The following is a 20,193-nucleotide window of genomic DNA, read 5'->3' on the forward strand; positions in this document are numbered from 1 at the left end:
AAGTGCTGGTGTGTGCATTGTTTCACTAAGCATCAAATAACATGGAAATTCTTCTACCAAATTAAAATCTGCATTTTTTATGGCTACAGTAACAGGTCAGATCATGTCTGGGAGCATGCACTGGCTAAGGTTGCCACATTACAGGTTCTGGATGGCAACCACCCAAGGCAAACAACTGGCCTAACAACACAACTTGAAAGGAACCATCTATCTGCCTTAGAGAGCGGAAACATGGGCATTTCCTTAGCCTTTTGCAGCAACTGGTCCTCGAAAATGAGGTACCTGTGTGCTGAATCACACCCAGAGAAATACACCCCATGGCCAAAATATCATAACTGATGTTCCCTCACAGTGTAAGTGATGCTCCTCGTCCGAGTCTCCCCATGCAACCGTTCATCTGATACCGAGCTATTCCCTGAGCTGGTAATAGCAATAAATTGCTTGTGTGAGGGAATTAGTCCATCCCATTCACCATAAATGTCATCATCATAACTCTTACAATCAAAAGGAACATATAATAGGAGCAAACCCCAGTGCATTTAGTTAGCTTTGATTTACCAGATCAAAGGAACAACAGTGTCACATATGTAATATCATAGATGTACTGCCACCTGCTGGATAGTTATTGGAAGTGCTGGCCTTCATGAGTATAATGAACAGGTTAGCAGATGCAGGATAAATTGTTGAAAATTTTTAACAGCTGTGGTTAAAACTAATGTTTATATTCCTTCTGAACATGTGCACCCTTTCCTGCACTCTATCTAGCTAAGAAGCTTGCCAAACAAACCTCCTAGCTAACAAGCTAGCAACTGCAGGGAAAACATGATACCCACTAGACCAACACAAACTGTACATTATTGTAAATTTTACCCTGGTTCTTTATGTAATTTACTGCCCCTTACCAAAACCAAACCATTAATTTCCTCATTTTGAGTTTATTAAAGGTCACGTTAGAAACCAGGCCTGGGACCCTCACAGTGTCCATCTTGTGAAAAGCCACGACTGTAGCTTGTACAACACCTTTATACCATAGGGGATTTACAGTAGGTGTGGTTTAGACTCACATTTCTAATGTTACCCCTCTCAAGGAGAGTGGTTCCAGAGCCTAGGCTGTGCGACAAGGTGGGCTCAGGGTCATATCACTGCTTTTTGCAGACGATTTGGTCCTGTTGGCTTCATCGGCCGGTGACCTCCAAGACTCACTGGAGCAGTTCGCAGCCGAGTGTGAAGCGGCTGGGATGAGGATCAGCACCTCTAAAACTGAGGTCATGGTTCTCAGCAGGAAACCGATGGATTGCCTACTCCAGGTAGGGAATACGGTCTTGCCCCAAGTGAAGGAGTTCAAGTACCTCAGGGTCTTGTTCACAAGTGAGGGGACGATGGCGCGTGAGATTGCCTGGAGAATCAGCGCAGCAGGGGCGGTATTGCATTCGCTCTACCATACTGCTGTGACGAAAAGGGAGCTGACCCAAAATGTGAAGCTCTCAATCTACTGGTCAATCTTCCTTCCTACTCTCACCTATGGTCATGAGTGTTGGGTCATGACCAAAAGAACTAGATCGCAGGTACAAGCGGCTGAAATGGCCTTTCTCAGGAGGGTGGCTGGTGTCTCCCTTAGCGATAGGGTGAGAAGTTCAGTCATCCGTGGGAGGCTCGGAGTAGAGTCGCTGCTCCTTCGCGTTGAAAGGAACCAACTGAGGTGGTTCGGGCATCTGGTAAGGATGCCTCCTGGGCGCCTCCCAAGGGAGGTGTTCCAGGCACGTCCATCTGGTAGGAGACCCCGGGGAAGACTCAGGACTAGGTGGAGAGATTATATCTCCACAGTGGCCTGAGAACGCCTCGGGATCCCACAGTCAGAGGTGGTCAATGTGGCACAGGAAAGGGAAGTCTGGGGTCCCCTGCTGGAGCTGTTGCCCCTGCGACCCTAACCCAGAAAAGCGGTTGAAGATAAGTGATGAGATGATGATTTCTAATGTTACTGGCTCACCAATAAGGAGAGATCTTTTTCTGAAACTTGCACATATGATGGAAGTGAAACTTAACTTATATTTCTCATAAACTTCCAAACAAATAACACAAACACTTGATAACTAATATAGAATAAGGAATTAGCACAGATATTATCTAACATTATACAACCCCAATTCCAATGAATTTGGGACGTTGTGTAAAATGTAAATAAAAATAGAATACGATTTGCAAATCCTCTTTGACCTATATTCAATTGAATACACCACAAAGACAAGATATTTAATGTTCAAACTGATAAACTTTGTTTTTGTGCAAATATTTGTTCATTTTTAAATGGATGCCTGCAACACGTTTCAAAAATGCTGGGACAGTGGTATGTTTACCACTGTGTTACATCACCGTTCCTTCTAATAACACTCAATAAGCGTTTGGGAACTGAGGACACTAACTGTTGAAGCTTTGTATGTGGAATTCTTTCCCATTCTTGCTTGATGTACGACTTCAGTTGTTCAACAGTCCGGGGTCTCCGTTGTCGTATTTTGCGCTTCATAACGCACCACACATTTTCAATGGGCAACAGGTCTGGACTGCAGGCAGGCCAGTCTAGTACGTGCACTCTTTTACTACGAAGCCACACTGTTGTAACACGTGCAGAACATGGCTTGGTATTGTCTTGATGAAATAAGCTGGGACGTCCCTGAAAAAGACGTTGCTTTGATGGCAGCATGTGTTGCTCTAAAACCTGGATGTACCTTTCAGCATTGATGGTGCCATCACACGTGTAAGTTGCCTATGCCATGGGCACTAACACACCCCCATATCATCACAGATGCTGGCTTTGAACTTAAAACAAAAACAATTTGAAATATGGACTTATCAGACCACAGCACACTTTTCACTTTGCGTCTGTCCATTTCAAATGAGCTTAGGCCCAGAGAAGGCGGCGGCGTTTCTGGAGGTTATGATATATGGCTTTGTAAATTCGTTGCAATTGAATGTTGAGAAACACTGTTGTTAAACTGTTGGACTATTTTTTTATGTAGTTGTTCAAAATGGTGATCCTCGCTCCATCTTTGCTTGTGAATGGCTGAGACTTTTGGGGATGCTCCTTTTATACCCAATGTGCGGCACATTATGAAGCGCAAAATATGACAACGGAGACCCAGACTGTTAAACAACTGAAGTTGTACATCAAGCAAGAATGGGAAAGAATTCCACCTACAAAGCTTCAACAGTGTCCTCAGTTCCCAAACGCTTATTGAGTGTTGTTAGAAGGAAAGGTGATGTAACACAGCGGTAAACATACCACTGTCCCAGCTTTTTTGAAAGGTGTTGCAGGCATCCATTTCAAAATTAGCAAATATTTGCACACAAAAACAATGAAGTTCACTTGAACATTAAAGATCTTGTCTTTGTGGTGTATTCAATTGAATATAGGTTGAAGAGGATTTGCAAATCATTGTATTCTGTTTTTATTTACATTTTACACAATGTCCCAACTTCACTGGAATTGGAGTTGTAACAAGAAACAAAGTAGAATTAAACAACAGAAATTTTGCCTGGGAATAGTACTAAAACGTATGTTCTACAAATTAGTGATACTAACTCAAAACACATGCACTGTAGTATTTCAAAGTCAGTTTTGATCATTGGTCCGGATTCCCGATCTAAAGCAAAACAAGGCAATTCATGAATTTCATATTTACATGCCAAAGTCAGCACAGTGTTTCTACATGCACAGTCTTGCACATTGTGTAGCAGTTATATAGCATTTTGGGGTTGGCCACAAACACAATGACCAGGAGGCAAGAGGTGTTTGCCAACTTTGTGTGTTTTTTTTTTAACCATATGGGAAAAGTGCCTCTTTTTGTATGTTGATTCCTCTAAGTAGAACCAAGTGTGGGTCAAAAGTAACTCATCTGTTTGATGGCAAACTATGAGTTACTCATTTATTGCAGGAGTGAACTAAAAAGGTCAACAAGCAATTTTAAGTGTTGCATGTTCATTTGGAATTTAGTAACCACCTGAAGTCTCGTGACCTCTGCCAGTGAAGCGTTATCACACAGCTGAAAAATAAACAACCCCATTAGATAGACTACAGGGTGGCACACTCCACCTGTTTCTTATTCTGTGGCAAAGTTGGCTTGATAACTCTTGAAGATAAGTTAGGATCACTGAAGCATGTTTTTGTGTCTCAATACTGTATTTAAAAACTACCAGCTGTGTGTATGAGCCAACCATGCTACCACAGTTTGGGTCAATAGAATATTGGCAGAACTGCTTTCAAAATTTAAAACTTCAAGGGTCATGCACTATGTAGACAATCTTACTGTCATTTGTGGTTGATTAGCTGGGGTATGAAAAATAGCCAGTAGATACTGTAATACAAACTCAAATACTACTACTACTACTTGAAAAATCCAATAAATTGTGTTCAGGTTACCTTGGGCATAAGAAAGGGTGGATGATACAAGTAGTCAATGCATTGCTGAGCCGTTCCTGGACATATGGCAGATAGTGGATAAAGACACTTGAGAAAACTGGCCTGATCAAGAAGACTTTGCGGGAGGTTAGTATATCTGTACCAAATTCATCTAAAATGCGGTAGTCTGGGAGCACACATTGGTACCATGTCTCCCACCACACTATAGAACCTCCTTGGGTCAAACATCCAGTCATCTTGGCTTTTGCTACTAGCTGTGGTCAACACCAAGGTTCCTATATGCTGGCTCATGGTCATAGAAGACTACCACATGGTCAAAATGCTGCAACCAACATTTCCCGACAATTCAAGTGGTAAGCCTCTATCAAGTGTCCAAAATTAACCAGTTATATGACTAGTCATTCCACGCAATCATCACCTTTGGTGAATGATTACCATCTAAAGTGAACCACACAGTAAGACAGGAAGCACCAAGAGGCTAAAGACTTGGACCTTCATTCGCCTGCAAAGATATTGGCATTCCAAAACACGTCCTGCAAAATCACAAATCCATGAGTTCTTCCCAGGGATCTCTTGGATCTTATAAGCCAAGGACCCGGACCAATAAATGTCACTTGCAATAGTGTTCAGAATAATAGTAGTGCTATGTAACTAAAAAGATTAATCCAGGTTTTAAGTACATTTCTTATTGTTACATGGGAAACAAGGTACCAGTAGATTCTCACAAAACCAACAAGACTAAGCATTCATGATATGCACACTCTTAAGGCTAAGAAATTGGGCTGTTAGTAAAAAAAAAAGTAGAAAAGGGGGTGTTCACAATATTAGTAGTGTGGCATTCAGTCAGTGAGTTCGTCAATTTTGGGGAACAAACAGGTGTGAATCAGGTGTCCTCTATGTAAGGATGAAGCCAGCACCTGTTGAACATGCTTTTCTCTTTGAAAGCCTGAGGAAAATGGGACATTCAAGACGTTCAGAAGAACAGCGTAGTTTGATTAAAAAGTTGATTGGAGAGGGGAAAACATATACGCAGGTGCAAAAACTTATAGGCTGTTCATCTACAATGATCTCCAGTGCTTTAAAATGGACAAAAAAAAAAAAAAGATGCGTGGAAGAAAACGGAAAACAACCATCAAAATGGATAGAATAATAACCAGAATGGCAAAGGCTCACCCATTGATCAGCTCCAGGATGATCAAAGAGTCTGGAGTTACCTGTAAGTGCTGTGACAAGTTAGAAGACGCCTGTGTGAAGCTAACGGATTTGCAAGAATCCCCCGCAAAGTCCCTCTGTTAAATAAAAGACCTGCAGAAGAGGTTACAATTTGCCAAAGAACACATCAACTGGCCTAAAGAGAAATGGAGGAATATTTTGTGGACTGATGAGAGTAAAACTGTTCTTTTTGGGTCCAAGGTCCGCATACAGTTTGTGAGACGACCCCCAAACTCTGAATTCAAGCCACAGTTCACAGTGAAGACAGCGAAGAATGGTGGTGCAAGCATCATGATATGGGCATGTTTCTCCTACTATGGTGTTGGGCCTATATATCGCATACCAGGTATCATTGATCAGTTTGGATATGTCAAAATACTTGAAGAGGCCATGTTGCCTTATGCTGAAGAGGACATGCCCTTGAAATGGGTGTTTCAACAAGACAATGACCCCAAGCACACTAGTAAACGAGCAAAAACTTGGTTCCAAACCAACAAAATTAATGCCTTGCAGATGTGAAATCATGAAAAAGTGTGGTTATACAACTAAATACTAGTTTAGTGATTCACAGGATTGCTGAAAAAGCAGTTTGAACATAATAGTTTTGAGTTTGTCGTGTCAACAGCAGATGCTACTATTATTGTGAACACCCCCTTTTCTACTTTTTTTTTATTTTACTAATAGCCCAATTTCATAGCCTTAAGAGTGTGCATATCATGAATGCTTGGTCTTGTTGGATTTGTGAGAATCTACTGGTACCTTGTTTCCCATGTAACAATAAGAAATATACTCAAAACCTGGATTAATCTTTTTAGTTACATAGCACTACTATTATTCTGAACACTACTGTATGAACTGAACTGACAGATTGCTTGCTCTTTGATGATCAAGCACTCAGGACAGACACGCCACCTCCCAACACCACCGACCATGGAGCAGCCAGCCTGCAGTTTCAATTCACGTTCGCCATTTGCATTTGATTTCATTGTGCTGTAGCAGCTAGGTCATTCTCAGTCTGAATATTTAATGAATTTTACAAAACACACCAACTGAACCTGCTGCAAAATGGTCATTCCTGGTGAGCCAGCAATCACCACAAACTGACTCTGTGACCATCACTCTGCTTATTATGATGAATCTAAACAGCAGAATAGGTCTCTTGTTTACTTCCTACTTGCTCCACATTCTTGGGATGAGTAGGATAAGAGGCAGAGGCAAACTATGCCAATACATCCATTCTTTTAGGCAACAGAGGACAATAGCCTCCACCTACATCCAAAAACCTCAGCAGCCAAATGAAGACAACGTTGACAAGTTACAAATCGATTAAATGCTCTGTGTGAAAACCTCAGCAGTAATTTGTCATTTAACAAAAAATACAGACACAAAAAAAGATTTAAAACTGATTTATTGGCATTTTAATTTTAAATATGCACTTTAACAAAATTTAGAAATTCTAAAGCATACAATTAGTTTTTTTTTTTTGGTTTCCTGTAAAACTATTTACAAGAACTGTATTCAAGTTTGATAGAAACTATACAGTCGTCTATCCACAGAAGGGGTCAAGAGCACGTGTGGGTCATAAGTATCAAGACAAGTGGGGTGATATGTCACCATTGAGATGTTTGCAACATCAGTGAAGATAACCATTTACATCAAAACATCTTCTCTTCATACATTGTGTTCCAAAGCAGGTTTCCCAGCTCAAAGAAACATACAAAGGTGAGACCCCAACTGTGGAAGTCATTGACCATGTCACTTTCTTGTGTTTTCTGTACACAACTAAAAACAGGAAAAGAAACAGCCAAAATAATCTTTGGAATCCATAGCACTTTGGACAGGTCCATAATGTCATACATCTTGGGTGTTTCCTTACAGAGATCCTAGGCCTTCTTCATCTTGCCCATATGAGTGCTACCGTTCTCATAGTGAGCATAGCTGCTAGTGTTGCCACTGGAAGCTCCGTGACTGGTACCGTTACTGGTGCCGTTTCCATAGTGCTTGCCGTTAGCGCACACAGCTGTACCATTCAGACTTTGCTTAATGTCTTGCTTTGGCAACCGCTTGCCCTTCACATAAGCCTGGATCCAGAAGTTGGAAAACAGAATGAAGAAGAATGTTCCATACACCCAGATGAGGTGGATGATCAAGGGAAACTGGTAGTCACAGCTCTCCATGAAGTAATACTGAGTAGCATGGAGAGATACCAGGACAAACTGGACCTGTCAGAAACAAATCAGAAGTCCTTATTACAAATGACATGCAGACATAATGATTTAGGGCCGCAAGAGATCATTATATAAAATTTTGATTAAAACATGTGGACAGAACCTGTGTGGACCAAGACGGGGGGGAGATTTAAAGAAATGCTCAAATGAATCATGCTGTCTTGACAAACTCCCTTTACAAAAACTACAATCAAATGCACAGACCAGCTGAATGGCAGTCATGTATTTCTTCCACCACAGAAATTTCTGGTAACGTGGTCCAGCAGCAGCAAGGGCATAGTAGAAATACATGATGACATGGACGCAAGAATTCACCATTGGATGGAACGATCCCATTCCACCTGGAGTAAATCAGAAATATGAGAAATACTCAGAACTGTGACCAAAGAACCTCAGACTCCAGCCATAGATTGTCAGGCAAATCACACTGATAAAATTAAATACAACGTATTCATCTAATTTGAGATACATTTCTAAAGAGCCACTTAAAAGAAGTGCAACAAATGGAAATAAAAGTTATGGATGAGTTCCTTATGCAGGATGCCCTAACTGGCTGAGTTAACATTTGGCAGGTTTTGCACTAGTTTTATTACATGACAATTTATGATTGAGTTAATGCTTTTATGACCTAGGGGCCATGTGTGATTTTAATGTGACTACTGCCCCTGATGGGGCTGTTTCAGTCCCCATGAAACTGCCAACCATGTTGAAAAATGTCTCAATGTGCTTCAATTTTACAAAAAGTGCAGGTGTTTGAGGCTAGGAGTTTCTGGATCAGGTTTTCAGCATCCACAGTGACCGTTTTAACACCAGTAATGTCAAAGGAACTCAATCACGTTCTTGTGGAAAGACACTGGAGTTCAATGTAGAACTTTAGAACATGTACACATCTAATGGCTTGAACAGAATGTGGGTGCTTTTCCCAAAACAGCTGTTCTTTTATTGTCTATGAGATAGCCATTCATCCCTTCATGGCAGAAGTCTTTAGATGATTATTTATATAAAAGAAAGCCTGTTGCCATGGCTCAATAAAACGTGACGGAGACAACGCAAACAACGGCGTTTGATACTTTTTAATCGCCGTTTCATCCTGCCCCTTCCTGTAGTGCCGCAGTTTACACCGCCGTAATTGGCGGCCGGCGTTGTATCCCTAATCAACGGCGTGTAAAACGGCGATAGAGCCCACATCGGCGTCCTCAAGGGTGTTTTAACCAGCGACAGAAGCAGACAAAGTGGCGGTGCTAGCGGACAGTACTCCGTTCTAAACGTCATCTCCCGGTTAACGGTGTTCCAAACGGGCCGATAGGCGGCGGTCAATATAAAAACGCTAGCGCGCTGCATGCAGGCCTCTCACTCGTGGCCAGCTCCAGATATTTTTGCAGAGAAGCTCCAGTATGCCTCCTAAAAGAAAATTGGCAGCGGCAAGGACTTACCAAGAGGTCTGGTTCAGAAGCAGAGGGTAGCCCTGTGGTGGAGGGGGACAGGAAGGAGAAGAAAAGGCTGAAGATGATCTCCCGCCCCCTGAAGTGACAGAGGCTTCAGCCTATTATACTTTGGGGGCGGTGCCTATATGCAAAAGTTCCTGGAGTAACGCAGGATTTGCCTGGATAAATCTAGTGGGACACAGGGCATTATCGATGGCAGCAGAACACCGCCGTTCTCACGCGCGTCTTAACCTGCGATTGTAAAGGATAGAACTGGGTATTAACCCCCGTTGCCTGATGTGTGCCGATGCTACGGCGTCAAAATGCCGCTTTATTCGTCGGATTTAGCGGCGTTTTATCCGCGTATTTGCGGATAGTACGGCGGCGAAAACGCCGGCGAAATGCTCCGCCCCTTTCCACCGCAAAAACAGCCGGAACTACCGCGACCTTCGGTCTACGTACTGCCTGCCGACAAAACCGTCTACGTGTAAACTAGGCTTAAGAAAGTTACACATTCATTCACCTTGACACTTGCACAAATTTGACCCTACACTGGCATGTAATCTTGTGTGCCAATGAGGAAACTTGTCGTAGACTGTGATCTAACTGCGCCAGGCTGCATGCCAGTGCACAAAAAAAATTTTGAAATGTTCAAAATTTCTGGTATGTATAAAATTCATCGCGCTTGTGCAAAGTAGTCATGAACATTGTGCAACCTATTTGCAAACACTTCGCTCAGTACCTCACACAGTTTACGACGGGTTTACTCACTGCAAGTGTTAGTGCAGGGATCAAATTTGTGCAAGTGTGAAAGTGGCTTTTCAAGCGTACCATTTAATGACAAGTGTTGGCACAACAAATTGCATGCCAATGTAGGGATCAAATTTGTGCAAGTGTTAAGGTGGTATCAGCCTGGAAGCCATCTTTGATGGATTACACCCCACAACTGCATCGTCACAAAATGGCATGCTTTGGCTCATTTTGTTCCAGACAAGGTAAGCGTTTTGTTGATATATTGCAGTATTGTTACAACTCTGAGGCTGCACTGGTTTTAAGAGGTGTATATATACACTCACCAGGGGCATAGCTAACTCCCCACCACCAGGTCCAAGGCATGAATGAGTGGTGGAAGATGTGGAGGAAGGTGATCTGGCTTTGTTTTTTCCTCAACACGAAAAACATCTGAACATAAGATGAGTCTTGTTAAAGTTGATACCACACTACATTAACCAGATTACACAAAGCAGGTAAATGGCCATGACTTACTGTATCCATGAGTTCAATAATCTTTGAGAACCAGAATAGCCAAGCCACTCGGATCATCTAGTGAAGAACAGAGACAGGACTTATGAGAAATTTGCTCACGAGTACTGGGCTGCAGGTTTATCATTTTGTGTAGTATTTATGTGACTGAATCATGTTCGCTTGGACTTACTCTTAGGGCTTGAGGGCTCTCGGAGGTATCTATTGCATCACATCTCCAGGTATACGTTGTGGCCCAACCAGACATCAGGAACTAAACAAGATAGGTGCAATAATTAATAAACCATTTATTTGATATCACTGTCTTCTATGGAAGTCACCTGGGAAAGTTATCCCTTTGCGTGGATTCAGTCTCAATTTTTGGGGGATATTTTATGTTACGCATGTATACACACATTTTAAATTTTACCATCAATTATAATTTGTTTTATAGTTTACCATTTGTGTTTTTTTTTTTTTTACTCTGCATTACTTTTAACGATGGTGTTTGTACTAGTCAGGGGTGCACATAACTGGTACTCATGGTGCTCATGTGTGCTAAACATCATTAATGCACAGCACAGGGAAACACTTCTCCTACAATCTGTTGTTGCTTTCCTCTTATGAAGCACTTTTCTTGTATTTTCTGCTGTGCATCATTTGTTGTTGCACTTGTAATGACAATGACAACTACAGTCTTGGTGCTGTTGGATCTTAGTGCTGCGTTTGATACTGCGGATCATATTTTACTCGACAGACTGAAGAATCAATTGGGGATTACGGGAACAGCCCTTGCATGGTTGGCGTCATACCTGTCTAGTCGTTCTTACTGTATGTTGTGCAATGGCACTTCTGATCTTAGGGATATGAAGTTTGGGGTTCCGCAGGGATCCGTTTTAGGCCCTCTGCTTTTTTCCCCTTTATGTAGCACCCCTTGGGAATATACTGTGGCATTTTGGGATTGCCTTTCATTGCTATGCTGATGACACCCAATTGTACATGCCGATAACTGCTGGTAATCTCATTCACATAAAATCTTTGGAAGATTGCCTTGCAACAGTGAAAAGTTGGATGTCTAGTAACTTCCTACTTTTAAATTCTGATAAAACTGAAGTGATAGTTCTTGGTCCAGCGAGGTATCGGCATCAATTTGATCAGCTAGCGCTTAGCTTAGGTTCGTGTGTTATACATCATACGGATAAAGTGAGGAATCTTGGGGTAATTTTTGACCTCCATATTAGAGACATTACGAGGACTGCTTTTTTCCATTTGCGAAATATAGCGAAGATTCGTCCCATCCTGTCTATGGCTGATGCTGAGACTTTGATTCATGCATTTGTCTCTTCTAGATTGGACTATTGTAATGCTCTATTCTCTGGTTTACCGCAGTCCAGGATTAGGGGTCTTCAACTGGCTCAAAATGCTGCTGCCAGACTTTTGACACAAAGCAGAAAATTCGACCACATTACGCCCGTTTTGGCATCCCTACATTGGCTTCCAGTCGCTGCATGATCGGATTTTAAGGTACTGTTATTAGTTTATAAGATTGTTCATGGACTTGCACCTCCCTGTCTGGCTGACCTGGTAAGGTCCTATGTACCCGCTCGGGCCCTGCGTTCTGCAGGGTGCAGGACTTATGTGTTCCCAGGGTGAATAGAAAGTCTGACGGTCACAGAGCTTTCTCCTACCGTGCCCCAGCTCTGTGGAATGATCTCCCGGCACACATACGACAGTCGGATACTGTGGAGACTTTTAAATCCTGTCTAAAGACTCATTTTTTTCCCTTGTTTTATTAGTGTTATGTGTTTTTATTCTTGTATTTTTTTATGGTTGTCTTTTTAAACTTTAAATTAATTTTTTTCTGTTTTTATTATGTTGTGTGAAGTGCCATGAGATGATTTCATCGTGAATTGGTGCTATATAAATTAATAAATTAGAAATTAAATAAATTAGACAATAAATCTCATCCATTTTAACACGCACAAGCACCATAGAGTACCAGTTATGTGCATGCCTGGTAATAGTTGATGTTAAAGCACTTTGAATTGTGTCATTTTGTATTAGAAAGTGTCAATTAAAGGTTTGTCATCATTTAATATTGGAGACAAAATTTATTTCTTACTTCATAGACGATGAAGAGTGACAGTGCTACCAGGATGAAGTTGTAGACAATCATAGCTTCCTTTAGATGGAAAGGCTTGCGATTGGCCATAATGCGCGGTCCAAGGTACAATACAAAGAACAGATAGCACAACAATATTACAGTCATGGGAATAGGGCTCTCCATCAGTAGATAGCCCTTCAGCCGTGGATCTAGATGAAAGATTTTGAAACATTCAAGTAAAAAAAAAAAAAAATTAACAACAACAAACACCCATATGCATTTAAAAAGTGTTTCCTTATTCAGTTGTGCATTGCCACACCTACCTAATCCGGCCACAAGATAGTTATAGATATCCACAGCATGTGAACCAGTTTCCTGAATCTTCTGAAACATTTTGCCTGCTGGTACTGTGAGAATTAACTGCTGAAAGAGAAGAGAGAAAGAGACGTTCAGAGAGGAGACACAATTCCAAAAAACAAACTAAAATGAAGCCCATGGCATACACGAGTAGAACACAACTCAATACTGATTTACTATATTAAACAACAACAACAAAAAAGCAGTGGTGACATGCGGCACCAACATGCTGATGAGATGCATCTTTTAGTGAATACACATGACCAAAACACGCATCCTGGTACATTTTGTAAAATCTCGATTCAGCAAAACTGCAATGCAATTACTCGGACAAGCAGAGGTGCTCATTCCTATCGTTGCCAAACTCCCAATAAAATCCCAGGATGCTTTGTCTCTGCCCTAACCAGTCATGAGACATGGCCTGACACTAGAGGGGAGGCGCGATGAGGAAGAAGGCGGGGAATCCCTTGTCCCAGAATAAAGGCAGTGCTGTGTTTGTATGGCAGGAGCAGAGCCTGACACTGTGCCTTTCACATACTCCTCAAACTGTACACAGCAGAGAGAGAGAGGGAGGAAAAAAAAAAACTACTGCTAAAGGTCAAGCAGGGCGAGTTTTTGTTTCAGTATTTTGAACTGCAATATGAATCCATGTGTTCCAGGTGTAAACATGGTGAGACAAGTTCCATGACCTGTAATGTGCTGTGACAGGAAGGTTGCCATGGTTTTCCAATCCTGTACTGACTGTTGACACACAGCTTACCATACCGAGTGCTGCAAAGCCTAAAGGACTGTGCAGGGTGCGGTTTCTTCTTCACACAGTACCAGCAGAGAGCCATTGTGTGATATGCAATCTCTAATACCTCTTCAGTTTTCACTGCCCAAGGACTAAAGAACAACCCTCCTTAAGCCAATATCATTAAACGCTAATAATTTTATGTTGCGGAATGCAGAACAGGTCATGCACGTACTGCTGGGGGAAAAATAAAAAAATAATGGCACCAAGGTCAAATGCATTTAATACTGAAAGATTTCAAGCAGCAACTAGAGCACTGAATTTTACTAACAAGTTCACTAAGGCTTTGGCATCAACATGTCACACTTGTCAGATCTCTATTTTTAATGAAAGTCAAATTGTTTTGCAAGGGGTGTTTCTTTTTCTAAACTCTAAAAATGTCAATGTAAAACATTAAATTCCAGGTGAAAAACTACAATGAATGCAGATAATAGGACACCAACTGTAGTTTTTCTTGAGCAATTCATCAGTTCCATTCAGACATATTTGTCACGTTATCCGACACACTCAATTAACTTCCCCTTTTCTCAAAGATTTTTTTAGGTAATTCCTTCCTTTTTAATTGGGTTTCCACAGAGGTTCCTCCAATGATGACCTGACACAGAAATTTTACTCTGGATTCCCTAATGCAACTAGAGAGTTCATAATAAAAACTTCAACTTAGCCCAGAACTTCCCAGATTCACCATCAAATAAAGTGTACAAATGTATTCTTAAAAAAAACTCAGTCTAAGAGTATGCTGATGTGCAGAATTTTAATCCCACAAATGCCACAGGCACTTCATTTAATTCCACATTTTCAACTGACAATAGGAATGGGTCAATATGACCCATCTTATTATGATTCCTGGTGATAATCGCAGCCTTCCTGTTCAAAGAGTAACAACCACATTTGGTGCTACTGCAGGTTTTCCCCTTCCATGGCCTTGGCAAGGCATCCTGTCTTCAACCATAAATCTGTGAGCAAGATCACAGAATGATGCCCTACCCTCTACTATACAGTACTCTCTACTGAAGAACCCAAAAGGTCTGTTTCTATATAAGTGAACAAATCACAAACAAAAACATCCAATTAACCCTCCTGGAAGACAAACCAGAACCATTTTTTCCCTTCATATGATGAAAACTGCTAAATTTCACTGAAATCTACCAAGCAATGCAAGATGATTTGACTTACAAGACTCATGGAGAGACCGACACAGTGATTCATGTAGAACAGTACATCCGGAAAGTATTCACAGCACTTTACCTTTTCCACATTTTGTTATGTTACAGCCTTATTCCAAAATGGAATTAATTTATCTTTCCCCTCAAAAGTCTAGTCACAACACCCCATAATGACAACATAAAAGCTTTTGAAATTTTTGCTGAGTTTAAAAAAAAGAAAAAAGTAACAAAATCGGATATCCGCACACACATGCATATAACGTATTCACACCCTTTGCTCAATACTTTGTTGATGCACCTTTGGCAACAATTACCACTTTGTTTTCTTGAATATGGTGCCACAAACTTGGTGCACCTATCTTTGGGCAGTTTTGTTCATTCCTCTTTGCAGTACTTCTCAAGCTCCATCAGGTTTGATGGGGAGCGTCGGTGCACAGCCATTTTCAGATCTCTCCAAAGATATCCATTTGGATTTAGGTCTGGGCTCTAGCTGGGCCACTCGAGGACATTCATAGAGTTGTCCTGAATCCACTCCTTTAATATCTTGGCTGTGTGCTTAGGGTGTGCTTTTTTTTTTGCTCTTGCTTGCCTCTACTGGTGGTTGGCTCTCACTGCGGTATTGTATCACTTCCTGTTCAGGAGCACAGCGGTGTTTTGCTGTATCTGTTAGCTGTTTAATCTGCGCAGTTAGATTGATCTAGTTACCTAGATAACAATTTGTTTTACAGTGTTGTACTCACGTGCCTTAACTAAAGCACTCCCTCTGCTGAATCACCTCTAAATTATTTACACGTTATTCACTTTGCGTGTTTTTAGGAATCCGCTAGCTTAGCGCAGCTACTAGCTCTTAGCCGGTTTAGCATGGCGGCTTCTCCTGTCTCTCCCGCACTTTTCTGCTCTGGGTGTGAAATGTTTAGTTATTCCTCGGCCTCCTTTAGCAGTAATGGTACTTATAATAAGTGTAGCTTATTCGTAGCTTTGGAGGCCAGGCTGGGCGAATTGGAGACTCGGCTCCGCACTGTGGAAAATTCTACAGCTAGCCAGGCCCCTGTAGTCGGTGCGGACCAAGGTAGCTTAGCCGCCGTTAGTTTCCCTCTGGCAGATCCCGAGCAGCCAGGAAAGCAGGCCGACTGGGTGACTGTGAGGAGGAAGCGTAGCCCTAAACAGAAGCCCCGTGTACACCGCCAACCCGTTCACATTTCTAACCGTTTTTCCCCACTCGGCGACACACCCGCCGAGGAACAAACTCTGGTTATTGGCGACTCTGTTTTGAGAAATGTGAAGTTAGCGACACCAGCAACCATAGTCAATTGTCTTCCGGGGGCCAGAAGCAGGCGACCATTGAAGGAAATTTGAAACTGCTGGCTAAGGCTAAGCGTAAATTTGGTAAGATTGTAATTCACGTCGGCAGTAATGACACCAGGTTACGCCAATCGGAGGTCACTAAAATTAACATTGAATCGGTGTGTAACTTTGCAAAAACAATGTCGGACTCTGTAGTTTTCTCTGGGCCCCTCCCCAATCGGACCGGGAGTGACATGTTTAGCCGCATGTTCTCCTTGAATTGCTGGTTGTCTGAGTGGTGTCCAAAAAATGAGGTGGGCTTCATAGATAATTGGCAAAGCTTCTGGGGAAAACCTGGTCTTGTTAGGAGAGACGGCATCCATCCCACTTTGGATGGAGCAGCTCTCATTTCTAGAAATCTGGCCAGTTTTCTTAAATCCTCCAAACCGTGACTATCCAGGGTTGGGACCAGGAAGCAGAGTTGTAGTCTTACACACCTCTCTGCAGCTTCTCTCCCCCTGCCATCCTCTCATTACCCCATCCCCGTAGAGACGGTGCCTGCTCCCAGACTACCAATAACCAGCAAAAATCTATTTAAGCATAAAAATTCAAAAAGAAAAAACAATATAGCACCTTCAACTGCACCACAGACTAAAACAGTTAAATGTGGTCTATTAAACATTAGGTCTCTCTCTTCTAAGTCCCTGTTAGTAAATGATATAATAATTGATCAACATATTGATTTATTCTGCCTTACAGAAACCTGGTTACAGCAGGATAAATATGTTAGTTTAAATGAGTCAACACCCCCGAGTCACACTAACTGCCAGAACGCTCGTAGCACGGGCTGAGGCGGAGGATTAGCAGCAATCTTCCATTCCAGCTTATTAATTAATCAAAAACCCAGACAGAGCTTTAATTCATTTGAAAGCTTGACTCTTAGTCTTGTCCATCCAAATTGGAAGTCCCAAAAACCAGTTTTATTTGTTCTTATCCATCGTCCTCCTGGTCGTTACTGTGAGTTTCTCTGTGAATTTTCAGAACTTTTGTCTGACTTAGTGCTTAGCTCAGATAAGATAATTATAGTGGGCGATTTTAACATCCACACAGATGCTGAGAATGACAGCCTCAACACTGCATTTAAACTATTATTAGACTCAGTTGGCTTTGCTCAAAATGTAAATGAGTCCACCCACCACTTTAATCATATCTTAGATCTTGTTCTGACTTATGGTATGGAAATTGAAGACTTAACAGTATTCCCTGAAAACTCCCTTCTGTCTGATCATTTCTTAATAACATTTACATTTACTCTGATGGACTACCCAGCAGTGGGGAATAAGTTTCATTACACTAGAAGTCTTTCAGAAAGCGCTGTAACTAGGTTTAAGGATATGTTTCCTTCTTTATGTTCCCTAATGCCATATACCAACACAGTGCAGAGTAGCTACATAAACTCTGTAAGTGAGATAGAGTATCTCGTCAATAGTTTTACATCCTCATTGAAGACAACTTTGGATGCTGTAGCTCCTCTGAAAAAGAGAGCTTTAAATCAGAAGTGCCTGACTCCGTGGTATAACTCACAACCTCGCAGCTTAAAGCAGATAACCCGTAAGTTGGAGAGGAAATGGCATCTCACTAATTTAGAAGATCTTCACTTAGCCTGGAAAAAGAGTCTGTTGCTCTATAAAAAAAAGCCCTCCGTAAAGCTAGGACATCTTACTACTCATCACTAATTGAAGAAAATAAAAACCCCAGGTTTCTTTTCAGCACTGTAGCCAGGCTGACAGAGTCAGAGCTCTATTGAGCCGAGTATTCCTTTAACTTTAACTAGTAATGACTTCATGATTTTCTTTGCTAATAAAATTTTAACTATTAGAGAAAAAATTACTCATAACCATCCCAAAGACGTATCGTTATCTTTGGCTGCTTTCAGTGATGCCGGTATTTGGTTAGACTCTTTCTCTCAGATTGTTCTGTCTGAGTTACTTCATCCAAACCATCAACATGTCTATTAGACCCCATTCCTACCAGGCTGCTCAAGGAAGCCCTACCACTATTAATGCTTCGATCTTAAATATGATCAATCTATCTTTATTAGTTGGCTATGTACCACAGGCTTTTAAGGTGGCAGTAATTAAACCATTACTTAAAAAGCCATCACTTGACCCAGCTATCTTAGCTAATTATAGGCAAATCTCCAACCTTCCTTTTCTCTCAAAAATTCTTGAAAGGGTAGTTGTAAAACAGCTAACTGATCATCTGCAGAGGAATGGTCTATTTGAAGAGTTTCAGTCAGGTTTTAGAATTCATCATAGTACAGAAACAGCATCAGTGAAGGTTACAAATGATCTTCTTATGGCCTCAGACAGTGGACTCATCTCTGTGCTTGTTCTGTTAGACCTCAGTGCTGCTTTTGATACTGTTGACCATAAAATTTTATTACAGAGATTAGAGCATGCCATAGGTATTAAAGGCACTGCGCTGCGGTGGTTTGAATCCATATTTATCTAATAGATTACAATTGTTCATGTAAATGGGGAATCTTCTTCACAGACTAAGGTTAATTATGGAGTTCACAAGGTTCTGTGCTAGGACCAATTTTATTCACTTTATACATGCTTCCCTTAGGCAGTATTATTAGACGGCATTGCTTAAATTTTCATTGTTACGCAGATGATACCCAGCTTTATCTATCCATGAAGCCAGAGGACACACACCAATTAGCTAAACTGCAGGATTGTCTTATAGACATAAGGCAATGGATGACCTCTACTTTCCTGCTTTTAACTCAGATAAAACTGAAGTTATTGTACTTGGCCCCACAAATCTTAGAAACATGGTGTCTAACCAGATCCTTACTCTGGATGGCATTACCCTGACCTCTAGTAATACTGTGAGAAATCTTGGAGTCATTTTTGATCAGGATATGTCATTCAAAGCGCATATTAAACAAATATGTAAGACTGCTTTTTTCGCATTTACGCAATATCTCTAAAATTAGAAAGGTCTTGTCCTCAGAGTGATGTTGAAAAACTAATTCATGCATTTATTTCCTCTAGGCTGGACTATTGTAATTCATTATTATCAGGTTGTCCTAAAAGTTCCCTGAAAAGCCTCAGTTAATTCAAAATGCTGCAGCTAGAGTATTGACGGGGACTAGAAGGAGAGAGCATATCTCACCATATTGGCCTTCTTCATTTGGCTTCCTGTTATTCTAGAATAGAATTTAAAATTCTTCTTCTTACTTATAGGTTTTGAATAATCAGGTCCTTCTTATCTTAGGGACCTCATAGTACCATATCACCCCAATAGAGCGCTTCGCTCTCAGACTGCAGGCTTACTTGTAGTTCCTAGGGTTTGTAAGAGCAGAATGGGAGGCAGAGCCTTCAGCTTTCAGGCTCCTCTCCTGTGGAACCAGCTCCCAATTCGGATCAGGGAGACAGACACCCTCTCTACTTTTAAGATTAGGCCTTAAACTTTCCTTTTTGCTAAAGCTTATAGTTAGGGCTGGATCAGGTGACCCTGAACCATCCCTTAGTTATGCTGCTATAGACTTAGACTGCTGGGGGGTTCCCATGATGCACTGAGTGTTTCTTTCTCTTTTTGCTCTGTATGCACCACTCTGCATTTAATCATTAGTGATTGATCTCTGCTCCCCTCCACAGCATGTCTTTTTCCTGGTTCTCTCCCTCAGCCCCAACCAGTCCCAGCAGAAGACTGCCCCTCCCTGAGCCTGGTTCTGCTGGAGGGTTTCTTCCTGTTAAAAGGGAGTTTTTCCTTCCCACTGTCCCCAAGTGCTTGCTCACAGGGGGCGTTTTGACCATTGGGGGTTTTTACGTATTATTGTATGGCCTTGCCTTACAATATAAAGCACTTTGGGGCAACTGTTTGTTGTGATTTGGCGCTATATAAATAAAATTGATTGATTGAACTATCGCCTCAGTCCTGAGGTCAGAGCGCTCGAGA

General features: G+C 41.5%; 1 protein-coding gene across 6 annotated transcripts in view; it reads right to left on the minus strand.

The window, feature by feature from the left end:
* Positions 1-7,018: 7,018 nt before the first annotated feature.
* The window catches only part of elovl1b (ELOVL fatty acid elongase 1b), a 90,365-nt gene continuing 77,190 nt past the window's right edge, over positions 7,019-20,193 (minus strand). For 3 of the 6 annotated variants that reach the window (XM_034179667.1, XM_034179666.1, XM_034179665.1), the window contains 7 exons: positions 12,948-13,044; positions 12,643-12,833; positions 10,714-10,794; positions 10,545-10,601; positions 10,355-10,460; positions 8,059-8,195; positions 7,019-7,848 (listed from right to left, as the gene is read on the minus strand). In XM_034179667.1, the coding sequence (XP_034035558.1) occupies positions 7,510-7,848; positions 8,059-8,195; positions 10,355-10,460; positions 10,545-10,601; positions 10,714-10,794; positions 12,643-12,833; positions 12,948-13,017 (981 nt within the window). In that variant the 5' untranslated portion in view covers positions 13,018-13,044 and the 3' untranslated portion in view covers positions 7,019-7,509. Of the gene's footprint in view, positions 7,849-8,058; positions 8,196-10,354; positions 10,461-10,544; positions 10,602-10,713; positions 10,795-12,642; positions 12,834-12,947; positions 13,048-20,193 lie in introns of all 6 variants that reach the window. The other 3 variants (XM_034179664.1, XM_034179663.1, XM_034179662.1) reach the window with 1 other exon arrangement.

This window comes from Thalassophryne amazonica, chromosome 10, assembly GCF_902500255.1.
Source record: "Thalassophryne amazonica chromosome 10, fThaAma1.1, whole genome shotgun sequence".
In the NCBI taxonomy this organism is placed as follows: Eukaryota; Metazoa; Chordata; class Actinopteri; order Batrachoidiformes; family Batrachoididae; genus Thalassophryne; species Thalassophryne amazonica.